At 36.7% G+C, this 14,094-nt stretch overlaps 1 protein-coding gene across 1 annotated transcript in view; it reads right to left on the bottom strand.

Annotated features, from left to right (window-relative positions):
* Positions 1–14,094, bottom strand: part of VWA8 (von Willebrand factor A domain containing 8) — a 177,615-nt gene that overhangs the window by 75,125 nt on the left and 88,396 nt on the right. The window contains 4 exon segments of the mRNA XM_031045912.2: positions 435–640; positions 1,322–1,441; positions 2,637–2,772; positions 3,706–3,781. Coding sequence (XP_030901772.2) covers positions 435–640; positions 1,322–1,441; positions 2,637–2,772; positions 3,706–3,781 — 538 coding nt within the window.

Raw genomic sequence — 14,094 nt, 5'->3', positions numbered from 1 at the left:
CTATGAAAGATGAACTTGTTTTCCCCCAGGAAATTATTAAACTCAAAAATTTTATAGCAGCATAAAGTGAACAGCTCCACTGTTCTGGAAGTATTGTATGCTGAATACGAAATTTTTCAGTGAAGGCTAGTATGAATGCTGCATACTGTATTCACATGTATGAATGTGGTATTTGCTCACACAGTAGAGAAGCAGACTCTCAGGGTTGGGTTTTTTTGTTAAATATCTATAAATACACAGAAAAATATATGCCTGTATACATCTGTGATCTTTACCCTCAGACTATCTGAACATCTGAATATGATTCCTCCAAAATGCAAAACTCTTCATAAGAATGAAATAAAAATGCATGACACCTTTTTTCTAAAACTTTCAAGCATTAAAAACTCAATAGTAATGAACTCAAGTTTACAATAAAATCTGATATACTGTACCTGTAAATGTTTTACAATATTCACAACCTCCCTAGTTGAATAGGGATAGTTAATAATTCCTTGGTCAGCCAAGCTCCTAAGTTCTCCAAAAGCAGCCACCAGTTTCTGAAGAATATGTTCTGGAACATCAGGACCATATTGTCTAAGCATAGCCAGTTCAGACTCTGGTTTGGGATTATCAACAGCATGGCAACTAAAAATGTCTCCTGAAAAGGAAAATAAGCATCCATTCAATTAATTAGAAGGAGAGAGCATCACAACAGCCCCTTTAGTTTTCACATAGCACTTTAAATGGAAAAACCATGGCTCAAGAGGATGCTGAGTACCTGCTAGCCTATCACACAGGGTCATATGCATGGAGGTGCTAATGAGAATTAAGAAGCAGGCAGCATAGTGCTAACACCAAAAAGACAGTAGCCTCCACTGCTGAGAAAAGAATCATCCATCAGGCTCCCACGTATCCTACTGAGGAGGACAGCACCTGGCCCATGGCTTGTTTGATTTGGGGATAAAGTTGTGTCAGGTATCAGGCTGCTTACAACTCATGTTTTTGCTTTATTTGTATACAAGATACACTCATTTGCAAAGATTTCTTTTGTAACTTTGTCTGTCTGCTGTGTTTGTCCAGATCTCATAAGCCAAAATAGCTGTAACACAGATGACCACATATGTGCATGTTCACTTCAGGACAAGTTTAAGCACTTTTATGTAAATTTACATAAATTTACATGGTAATCTTCAAGCTGAATCTCACCTCCAAGTGTCTTATGTGAAACAAAGTATCAATATGCATAAGGACTCCTTCTCCTCATGAAATCTAATGGATATAGGCTGTTAGTCTATTAATTAATTCTATTAGAGATCACCATTTAATATGAATCACTTACCTAAAGTGCCAAAAAAGTCATTCCCCAAGAAAGGAAACCCAGGTCTATTTGCTAGAACTATCATTCTAAAATCAGGATGAATAACTATTACATTTTCTCTCCCCTCTACATGAGCATTATCTGGAAAAGAAATAAAATTTATTACTTGCATATTTAAGCCTTACGATAATGGATTATGAAAGAATTCTGTTAATCTAATTATGTTCTCAGAGCAGCTACAAAAAAAGGGTCAACAGCTTCTTAGTGTGTCACTCAACTGCGTGTTCTATCTTTCATTTTAAAGTTTCATAATTTGATTCATGAATATTTTACTGAAGTGTTTCATTTCAAATGCATCCACTCTTCTTGGGGTGGGGATTTCCTGTCATGTTTATATTTAATTTCACTAAAATGCTGAAGCCAATGGTGAATAAAATGTGGTTTTATAAAGGTCTGACATTACCTGATCTGGGAACATGGGACTGAAGTTTCTCCTGTTTACTACAAATTATCTTTGAGAAGACAGAGACTCAGGATTTCATGCATGTGAAGACTCTGTTTTCCAAAATGAGTCAGACTGGTCCCACTTGCTCCCTTGCAGCATGTTTCCAGCAGCACATGGTGTTTGGGAAACCTTTTACCTCTTCTAAAAAACTATGGTACTGAGACTGGCCAGCAAGATATTTAATAAAATGCCCAACTACATGACGAGCAAACCTTAAGTGCTGTGCCATGCGAGTGCTACATTATTGCTCCACTCAAACATTATTCCCAGTACTGTTAAAAAGAAACTCATCATGTAAATTACAGTGTCTACTAATGTTAAGAGGGTATTTCAAACACAGTCTTTCTTTGAAAAATATTTTGTTCTGGAAATTCACAGTAATTAAATTCCACTAAATTTCAAAATACTCTCGCAGCCTGCAGGATATATTTAAACAATACAAGCATATTCTGTATTTGATTAGATGAAGACCTTAATAATTCAAACTTAGATATATTCATAACTTCAATTCCAGATTTAATCAAATTATATCCCAACTGTCCAGATAGGCATAACCAAGATTATAATTTGGTCAATTTTATCTTTATTTCTTATGGTGAATAAGAAGCAGAGAGGTGAACTTACAGTTTGCTGGGATTTTATTCATAAGAACATCTTTGTGGCTATTGCAAAAGTAGTAGAGAAAATGACTGTAAATTCTTTAGTTGTTAACCTTTTAGCATCAAGTACTTTTTCCATTTGGATTAGAATATTTTTAGTAATGTAATTGCTGAAAACCAGCAACATGTTACATTTTACTGTAAATAATCAAAATGCTTCCTGTGTACTTACTGGCAACAATTCGCCTTCCATCTGACAAAACCATTTCCCCACTTTCCACTAAAGTTTTTAAGATACAGGTAACATTTGTTGGTGCTTTGTCTGCCTCATCAATCACCAAAATATGTCCAAACTTCACTGCTCTTACCTAGAAAAGAATCAAAATATGACAAACCCCTCCCAAAAAAACCCCAAACCTGCAAGAATCTGCATTAATGATTTCTCAGTTAGCAGAAGTGACATCTTGATGGCACTGAGACAAGTAAGGGACTCGGAACCAGGACAAGCTATGACCAAACTGTAGCAGAGAGAAGAGGAAGCAGGAGAGACAAGAAAGGTGGATATTTATGTTTCTTCAGGATAGGGATGGAAAAGGCTGTGTGTGCGAGGGAGGAAAGTGAATAGCCTGACTGAGAATGAACTGGAGTGCTGACAGAGCAGAACAAGTAGTTTGCATTCAGACTGCCAACATGTAGCTGAAAGAACTAAAGGATGGCTCCAACAGCTGTTTAAAGTCCAACTTAGCAGCTAGGTGTGAGACGGTACAAAAGAGAAGGAGGAAAATATCATTCTACCATTCAGAATGTGTCAGGTTAATACTAAAATATTTTCCATAATTGTCTTGTACATGCAGACTTCCAAGACTACAAACTTATATTTAACACAGCAAACGCGGCAAATGTGAACAAAGTATTGTGATTATAGTTCATGTGATTTAGATTATTAAGAAAAAATTCTTCCCTGTGAGGGTGGTGAGGTCCTGGCACAGGTTGCCCAGAGAAGCTGTGGCTGCCCCATCCCTGGCAGTGCTCAAGGCCAGGTTGGATGGGGCTTGGAGCAACTTGGTCTAGTGGGTGGTGTCCCTTAGGAAGCGGTTGGAACTAAATGCTCTTTAAGGTCCCTACCATTCTATCATTCTATGAAAGTAAAAGTTAATGAAATGTTACCACATTCACTGACTATGCCATGAAAGTAATCAAATCACAAAGAATTTTCTCATCTGAAAAGCCAGCATGTTTAACTTCTTGTTTAAATAGAAAAAAACCCCAACCAAGCATACAATCCAAATGTTACTACTGACCAGTGGTGAATCTTCATACATAATAAGGCCATCTTTGACAGAAGGTTGTAGGGTAAGGCTTTGTACAGTGGTATCCCTGAAATGTGGAAAAAACAGAGATTTAAGTTTAAATAAATTGAAGAAATAATAAATGAACTACTGAAGGGCCTCTTTTTCTAAGTGGAAAAAAAGTTGTTTTTTTTTTTTTAAAGAATTCTTGAAGAGTTTGAACTGAGATCAACTCTGTGCCAGCTTAGTGGTCAAAGGTGACCCTGTCTCTGCCAGGGCTTTCATGGTAGTTCTCAGTTTCTAATAAACTCTGGAAATGAAAACACTGAAATAGGATTCGGTATCTTTATTTTGTGTAGGCACATTACTACTGTTGCTACTATTGTAGTAAAATGAAAAAAAATTTAGTAAAAGTAAAAAAAAATTAAGACATTTTCAATTAAAATCTGTAATCTGAATATTCCTGAATCTTCACTATTTTCATCTATTTCAACCACCAGTGAATGTACACATAAATAAAACCCAGTTGCCATTCAGAGACGTCCACAAAATACATCACCACAATGGATTTACCTATATAAATTGCATCCATAACCTAGGGCAACTCCTCTTGATTGTATGAAATATTTGTCAAAACAATTGTCAAGATCTGTAAAACCAGCCCTATTTACCTGGGTGTACAGAGGGATCAATGAGCTAAGGAATAATCTAGAGGTGGATGATGACTCTCACAGTTTCATGGGCAACAGGATATGCAATTCAGTCTTTGAGCAAGCAGACTGTATTTCAAAATTTGGATTAGTCTGTGTCAAAATAATGATGGACTATTCACATGACAAAACCCATCAGGAGAGCCTCACTTACGCTGCCCAAGACCCACACGCTGGTCACTAGGTAAGGTCGGTTAACCTTTGCATTGCATGTGAGATCTGATGCAACAAAAATCTCTTTTACAGCCATGCCGTACAACAAAACTGTTTGCTTAAGCTAAGCTGACTCACTGTTCCAAACATCCACCTTAGTTCTATCTTTAATTTTTTAACACCTTGTAAAACGCCAACAATATTCTGATAAGCTCCACGGGTACAGGAAATCAAACACAGTACTGTTTGCAGCAAACTATTAAATGGCCAGCTTCCAATTACGGTCTTAAACTGACAGCATAACATGCACATTTCCTTTATTTGAAACTGCTGCCAGCAGGATTTCTGTCCCTAATAACTAAGAATTTCTTGTTTAGCTTTAAACTCAATGATTGATTTATTCCAGTGTTTCCCATGGACAGGAATAAAAAATAGGGTGGGTAGTGAGATTTTTACTGTTTAGCTACTTCATCTGAACTTTAATCCAGGAGGTGAAAGGCTACAAAGCTGAGATCACCTTCACTTTATTTAACCCCATCAAATGCGGACTGTCACAAGCAGTGATACTCCCCAAAACAGTTATATTCATAGAATTTACTTGCAACATGTACTTTTTTAAACCACTAAAATAAGCAGTAACTTTAATCTATTATTTTAGAAATCCTATCATGGACATATACCCAAAGCTTTTACTGTCATCCGGCCTGTCTACCCATTTCTATGCTGGGCAGAGAAATAACGGATCATAATAACAATAAACCAACAATTTTGTTTCTTGGAATACAGATTATTTAGGGGCTACATTCTCAGACTGTATATGTAAGCCTAACTCCATTACCAGTTATAATTTCTGGTTCAAGCCTATGCAGTTGCAGATGTAGAAGAATTCTTAGAATGTGCAAACCAAATCATAATGCATATGAAGGCCGGTCACAGATTAGTCAGAATAATTAAGTCTCTTATTAGTCAGGAATAGCTCATGGAAAAATGTTCTAAGGAATTAATACAAGGAGAAAAGTGGAAGAATTTGTCAAAGGTGAACTGTAATCACTTTAAAGTAATAGAAAGGTGAGGAAATGGGCGTATCTAACAATAGCAAAGGCCAAGAATAAGGTAAAGGAAGATGAAGCAGTATAGGATGCTTTACAGATCATAAATTTGCACTTAGCAGCCAATGCATGAAAAAAAATGAAGAGAACATGGCAGAAAAGGAAGATCTCTAGTGGTGGTGTGGATGGGCACAAGTGATGATGGAAGAAAAGGCACAAATGTCAACTGGCATTTTACTGTAACACAAAATAGTGTATTTTATTTTTGGTGAGCTACTTAATCCTCTGGCTCTGCAGAGATTATTACAACCCCCTGATATGGAATACTAACTTGTGCTAAGTATTACCAGCAGCCCACACAAATCCTTAGGATGATCTCATTCTTAAGGGGAGACAGATTTGACTATATCTTTGGGGGAAATAAACACTAGAAGAGTTTACAGTTTACTTACGTGCTATTATAAAAGTTGCATAAGTCAGAAAAAATGTAGAAGAATTGTAGAATTGTATCAAAATAAAATAACGATTAACATCCTAAATCTAGCTTCTAACTTTTTTTCCTATTTTTTCCATGGTTGCTTCATTTATTCTATTTTGTTATGTAGCCCTAATATTCTGAGGAAATATTTCAAGGGATTTGCAATGTATTATAGCTAGATATACAGCCAAATATTAATTCCATTGGCTTGATGACTTACTTAAAGTGAATGCAAAACTCCTCTACTTGCTTAGGTTGTCGCATTCAGCCACACAGGTGAGAACGATTTTGCAGGGTTACTACAGATCAATATTATTTCCTTTCAGAATAGTAAGGCTTCAGATGTCATTAATTTCTGTTCTTCAGAAACCTAACATGACCTAAACACAGTAAAGAATGGCTTCAGGCTTTTTATTTCTTAGATTTCCACTTTGTAATGAATTATGCAAATGTAAAGACACTAAAATATAGAATAAAAAAAGTATGCTAAGACTGAAATATTTCTGAACAATATGATTTACAGATTTTATTAAATACTAAATGTCTGGCACAATAAACATTAGACTGTAGAATTCCACTGTCACAAGAAAGGAACTAAAAACTTTAATTCACATTCACTTATTAATATTAGCATCTTAATATTAACTGAGCTGTTAACAAAGATGTGAATATCAACACCTCCCAGTTTCATCACATTTGGCACTGGAGATAAAAATAGTTCTGACACAAAGAAGCACGACTGGGAATGTAGAAGCAAGCGAGAAAAGCTGTCTGACATACTGTCATCCCACTCAACTGAACTGTCTTCTCCTGATTGTAAAAGAAAAATATGAAAAGCTCACCAACGTCTTTCCTAAGAATGTAATTTTTATGTTTTATTTTTATCAAGCAAGCCATCCTTACAGGCTCTCCATAAAAAAAATAGTAATGAAAAAAGTTCTGCTACTGAAATGCAGCAACTCTTCTGACAGTGCCACTCAAGTCATAGTAGGACTTCTGAGAATTCTTTTGATGGTTTTTTGTTTATTAGCTCACATCATTGCCTTTTATTTATATTTTGCTGCTGTTGCACTATTTACCCTAAAGGCAGCTTTTTCTGAGGTCTGTTGACTTACGCAAACATACTAGTCTGTGACAGTTACTATTTCTTTGACAGCCATGTCTCCTTTCTGGGGAAGAACTATGATAATGCGGCAGAAGGAATTTCCATCAACCACAGAGACTGCTCAGTTCATTCTGCCCCTGTCAAGATTAACCTAAATTCTATTAAACAGTTGAATTTTAAAACTTTCTCCAAAAAGAGAGGAGAGGAACTGCACCTGACAGCTATTTTACTCTTCAGAAAAGAATTCTCTTCAGAAATCCAATCAATGAGTTCAGCATTACTTAATACCTTCATGTGACACAGAAACCTTCTCCCAGGTTCTTTTCAACTGAAAATCTGGAGTTGTTTGAAAGAGCTGAATACCTCTATCTATAGGCCTTGAAACAGGGCAGGATGGGAGGCAAAGATGGAAAGGAAGTAAATCTCCAAACACTCTGGGTATCTTGAGGTGAGACACAGGAACTGAAACTATCCAGGAGGAAAAAAAAAAGGAACATAGGAGAATGATGTTCCTCTTTTCCTGAAATATGTGTTGGCTCATCTGGAGGATCACCTGGCTGAAAGAGGTTTCTTTAGAGAAATAAAATCTATGTGTGAAATTCTTCTTTTAAAAATATTAATGCTGTCTATATGACACATCTACAAATATTCATTATATGCTTTGACACTTGTGCGTCCCCCCCTGAACACTGAAACGTAAACACAAAACCAGAATTTTACCCATTGTATAATCTACTCATTACTGTCTAACTTAAGGTATTCCAGCACTTTATTTTAAGACTTGAGCCCCCAAGGAAGCTGATGCTCAAACACAGGACACAGTATCAGGACCTCACTTAATGTTACAAACATCCACTGTCCTGGGTTTTCCACGGCTGAAAGGGTAAGAGAATATGTACAGATGGCAACCGCGTGTTTTATGAGCCTAGATAAACTAGATTCAGGTTTGGTCTTTCTCTTATTCTTCAAATGGAACTTTATGGTAGTTGAAAGAAAAAATCAGAGACATGGAATACATGCTCTAATAATAGATGTTCTTCATTTCTGTGAGATACTTATCTAAATACCTATGTATATAGACATATATCTCTTCTCAATTACATTTAAATCAGTCATGAATATACCATCTGCTGTGACCTAATTTAAAGAGTATTTGACAAATAATCAGGCCAAGGACCACTTGAAACTGTTAATTGGTTAGCTAATCCACTCAGGGATTATCCTGATGAAGAGCAGGCGATCTCAACACAAAGAAAGGATCTGCAGGACTTTGACATTTACAAATTAATTTCTTTACCCAACCTATCATACAGCCATTGCATTGCATGATCTGACCACTATGTTTACAAAATTCTGAAACATCTGAAAAGCCTACCAGCTGTCTCATTTCTCTGTTAAAACGACACTGTAAAGATTTTTTGACTTCTCTATATGCACTGATAATTAAATCCCCATCTTCTTTCTGCTAGGCCATTATAGCTACTCAGCAGGACATATATTTGTTTAAAATACAAGAAATTATTTCGAGTATTAAGGTATTCATTACCCAGTATGACTGCTGGTGGCAGAACAAAGGCCAAAGAGAATATATGGTTAATTCAGGTTATATGCTTAAATCAAGTTAACAGAATTACGTACATGTGATCAGTCTTTCAAAATGAGATGCAATATTTTCACATAATTTGTTGTAACAATGTAAGAATTCACTCACCCTAACTGTAAAATCCATTAACGAAGACATATAACACCCTACAGCCCCCCTTATTTGGTATAAGAATATATACCACTGAGTAAACTGCAAGAACTTGTTACTGCAGTTTTAGAAGAAAATGAAAGAGGGTCTTCAAAGCCAAGCTATTTCTCTGCAACAGCCACACACAGCAGCATATTCAAGCTGAATTTAATTCCTACAAAAAGACAAATGGAGTAGCTCTCTAACAACTGGAATCTGACAACAGCAGAGCTAGTCAACCAGCTTATGAAAAACTAACATTAGAATCAGAGACAGCTTGCATGAACTCTTGGAAATCTTGCATTACAACTTTGTAATGACTGAAAATGTAATTAAGGGGAAAAAACAAGAACAAAAAGTAAAAAAACCCATAAAGACACCTATTGTAAGCTAGACAGTACATTCAGTACTTCACAATATAAATCTTCATATGTATGTCGTTTTATTATTTATTTCCAAATCTGAACTAAATGAAGAATAAAGCACATACCATAAGGCTTCTGTATAGCAGTACAGTACAGAAAGGAAAATATTCTAGATATGTATATTCATGACTTAAAATTATCAGGAAAAATAACTTAGCATTTTTTTGGGTTTTTTTTTGTGGCTGCAGCAAACAAATACACCACACACATACATCTTCAATGGGTTTGTTGGATTCCTCTAACAAACCAGTGCAGCTTATGAGCACTTGCTTCAACAACAGTCTGGGACAGAGTCAGCGTTTCTGTGTTGCTCATTTTTAAAAATAGACCTGCAGAGCTATATGAGCATTAAAATTCTCTTATGTGGTCGTACAGGAAAACTGGGGCTGTTCAGCCTGGAGAAGAGAAGGCTGCGTGGAGATCTCATAGCAGCCTTCCAGTATCTGAAGGGGGCCTACAGGGATGCTGGAGAGGGACTACTCATCGGGGACTGTAGTGATAGGACAAGGGGTAATGGGTTCAAACTTAAACAGGGAGATTTAGCTTGGACACAAAGAAGAAATTCTTTACTGTGGGAGTGGTGAGGCACTGGCACAGGCTGCCCATGGAAACTCTGGATGCTCCATCCCTGGCAGTGTTCAAGGCCAGGTTGGATGAGGCTTTGAGCAACCTGGTCTAGTGGAAGGTGTCCCTGCCCATGGCAGGAAGGTTGGAACTGGATGATCTTAAGGTCCTTTCCAATCATAACCATTCTGTGATTCTAGTCTGTAATTTCATGATTCTATATCCTTTCAAGAAAAGATAACCAAATGCAACTCTGAGAACTAGTACACCACAATTCTACAGCATCAGGTGGTGATCTGTGTCTTGGCCTAGCAAGTTATTCCTTTTGGAACAACTTTTAAATTGGAATTTAAAAAATCTGAAGTCAATAAAGCTGAAAGGGTAGTTTAAAATGATCTCAATAGGAGAAATGGGTAATTAGATTTTAGGCTGATTATGTGTGCTGAAAAAGAGGGAAAGAAAATAAACATCTAAAGATTAATGAACAGTTTGTAGTAAGTATTGCTTGTAGGGACACCATAAGCTTATTTTCCTACCCCAAACCTCTCCATTAATTTGATTGTTAAAGATCACAGCAAAATTACATTTCTTTTGAGAAGAATAACATACGTAAACTCAGTTAATTTTTGGAAGAAAGATCATCAGATGACTGTAATTTATGAGGAACTAGAAAAGGCACAACACACAATGTAGCAGGTTTTTTTAAATGAACCCTGCATCACATTTTCCAGTCGTTAGTCACTAGAACAAACACACTAATACTGACAGGAAGGTGCAATAACATAGATAAATTCTTTGAAAGGACATTAGGAAAACAAGAATAAGGTAGTACAACATCTTCTAAAATAATAGTAAGATAATCAGGTAAAAAGTAAAATTTCTACAGCAGTTAGTATTCTGTTGATAGTGGTGAAATACCAAATTTAAAACAAAACTAAATTGCTTTAGCACGTATGTTAATGCCTCGAAAAGTGGAAAACAAGTTATTTCACTTTGTAAGAAAAGATACCACATGAAGAACTAAGACTTATTAATACGGCTAATTTAAGAGCACAAATCCTTTTATTTAAAAGCTAGAGACTTCCTACATTCTCTGTTTTCATGAAAGAGGCATCAAACCATACATATTTGTAAGCAGTTTTTCATCTTTACAGAAAACAACTCTTGTATACCAAACCCACAATGTTCTTACACAACTAAATAACTGCAGATCTACATCAGAGTTGAGGTTGACTAGTTTTTCTTATGACTTCAGTGCCCACATCTGTAGTAGCTCCAGGGTATGTGGTTCTCCCACTAGCTGAGAGTAACCAATTTCCCATTGCAATGGAAAGGATCAGTACTTTTCATCCCTGAACATCTTTATTTGTGTAGAGGAATGCCTGTGATAGACACTCTGCAGATGAGATGATGGGCTGCATTTTTTGCATTTCCTACAGCTGAGACAGCATGAAGCCAGAAAACATCACAGAAAATTTAACCCCTGCCCATTATTTACACTCATATCTCACCAATAAACAAATGTTCTAAAGTTTTCAAACAATCTCATTACACAAAATGTTCTTATTTTTCTTGTTCTGAAAATAATGATGAGTCTGAAGCTGCTTCTTAATTCTCTCAACTTTAAGTATTATTCGTACAGACACATTTTTGTGAGTCGCTTGGGAGCCAGCTAAGGACAGTGTAAATAGACTTCCCACATGGAACAATCACTACCTGATTATCCAATTTTATGAAGATAAGACAAAGTAATTTTTAACTTTTTTTTTCTTCTACTGACAATTTTGATTTAGCAGGCCATGTTACTACAACATACCAAGAGTAAGAGCTAGTTGGCGTCATCTAGCTGCTACTTTGCCTAAATGATTGGTAAAACACAGAATCACAGAACAGTTGAGGTTGGAAGGGGCCTCTGGAAGTCATCTGGAGCCACCTAGAGCTTTTGTTACAAACAGCTTTTGATTATCTCGAAAATCAAGGATTGTAACATACACAGAACTTTAAAAAAGAGGTACTAACACAGAAAAATTTAATTGTGCCTTCCTGAACCAAGAAAATGTGCTGCTCGGAACACAGATGTTCTTTCCACAGCTAATTTCTCTTAAAGGGACTGTCATGACAGAGAGACTTTGGTTTGCTATCAGAGCAATGGGGAGCACAGCCCTCAATGACAGATGATAATTTGAGAGGGTTCCTGTTACGAGCTGCTCTATTCGGCTACATGACTTAAAGCCAGTCCAACCCCAGCAGAACAGAGGTGAAGTTTTCACAGGTCTTGAGTTGACACTATGCCATTGAACTTATGCCGTGTTAGGTCAGCAGAGCTCCTTATACTGTTTCCCAAACCAAACCCAACCCAAAATAAAACACGAAAAAAGCACCAAACAAAACTCCCCACATTAACAAAAAAATCAACAACCAAAATCAAACAGATTTAATGGCAACTTTAGCTCTTTTATGTATCTGTCTTTTTGCAAAAGGGCTGAGGTATTCTTCTATAAAAGACACCTACATCAATTACATTGTATAACGAACTCCATTAAACTACTTCACAGTGTGTTTCCCCCTTATTTACCTCACAAGCTATTCAAAGTAAACATTTCTGGAATATCTTCACAATTTTAGCACTTAAATACCATTTTTTAAGAAAAGAGGTTTTGAAAAATTGCAATTAGATTAATAAATCAGAATACTTCTGAATTTCAGCCTTGCTTTGTCTATTATTTATTCACTAGTTTTACTTATTATGCAACACTACGTTTTAGTAAAGATCTTTATTATATTAATTTTAAAGCTCTTACAGTTTTTTCCATTCCAGAATTTTTTTTTCTGGACATGTCTTAAGTACAGACACCAACAAGGGTATTTTATAGTTAAGAATATATCTTCCTGCTGCAGAACAGATACTCTTCAGTTGCAACACCCATTCTGCATAAGCATTATTATACATACATGCATATTTCTTGTTTTGTAGCCACTTGTATAAAATGATAGGTGATATGGGAAAATGCAAGAACTCATGATGTTATCATCATCAGACATTTTCTGAGGGATTCACTACCTCACTAGAAACTCAGAGCCTCAGGATATACAGCTGACAAGCGCACGCTCATTTCCAGGCAGACTAGTTGAAGCGGAACTAGAGAGTCTGCAACCTAAATCCCAAGAACTAATGAGGTACCATCTGTCAGACACATTTCTAAAAGGGCAGAGAATGTCCACCTTCATCTGATACTGAATTGCTCCGCATTTTTCATGAAGAAAGTATTTAATTATTCCTTTCTCTTACAAGGTAATCAACTAAAATGTATTCTTAGAATGTTCAACTCAAGATCTGTAATTCAGGTATACGAGCACTATTCAAACTAAGATATTTAAAAATATCTTCCTGTTGGCATGCTTAATGGTACTGATGGTAGCTAGCTAGGAAATCTGCATAGAAACCCAGGGCTATCACAAGTGAAGGGCACATTGTAGCATATTGTCCTGGGTTCAGCAGCAGCAGTCATTTTTCTTCTTAGTAGCTGGTGCAGTGCTGTGGTTTTCACTTTCAGCACTGATAACACCAATGTTTTTAGTTGTTGCTCAGTAATGTTTAGTCTGACCAACGACCTTGAGACTCATGGTCTGCCAGGGAGGAGGGGAAGCTGGGAGGAAGCAGAGACAGGACACCTGACCCAAACTAACCAAAGAGGTATTCCATACCACAGCACATCATGCCCACTACACAAACTGGGGGCAGTTACCTGGAAGGGCTAGATCACTGCTTGGTCAGGCTGGGTATCGGATGGCGGGTGGTGAGCGGTTGTATTTTCTTCCCTTGTTATTTCCCTTATCGTTATTATTACTGGTGGCAGCAGTAGTGGTTTGTGTTATCCCTTAGTTACTGGACTGTTCTTATTTCAACCCGTGGGAGTTACATTCTTTCGATTCTCCTCCCATCCCTCCGGGAGTCGGGGAGGAGGAAGGGGAAATGAGTGAGTGGCTGAGTGGTTCTGAGTTACTGGCTGGGCTTAAACCATGACATGCATTTTCTAGAAAACTACATCTATGCCATAAGCTATTGATAGCACTTCTTCCCACAAAGTATCTAGAAGTCAGAATTCTACTTTTTTGGGGTTTCCTGTAAACTTGCTCTTATTTTGTTCTGCAGTCTGAAATTATTTCTATAGAACTCCATAGGAC

Source organism: Melopsittacus undulatus, chromosome 2 (genome assembly GCF_012275295.1).
Source record: "Melopsittacus undulatus isolate bMelUnd1 chromosome 2, bMelUnd1.mat.Z, whole genome shotgun sequence".
Taxonomy (NCBI): Eukaryota; Metazoa; Chordata; class Aves; order Psittaciformes; family Psittaculidae; genus Melopsittacus; species Melopsittacus undulatus.
The sequence above is the reverse complement of the archived record's forward strand: the minus strand, read 5'-3'. Positions and strand labels throughout refer to the sequence as shown.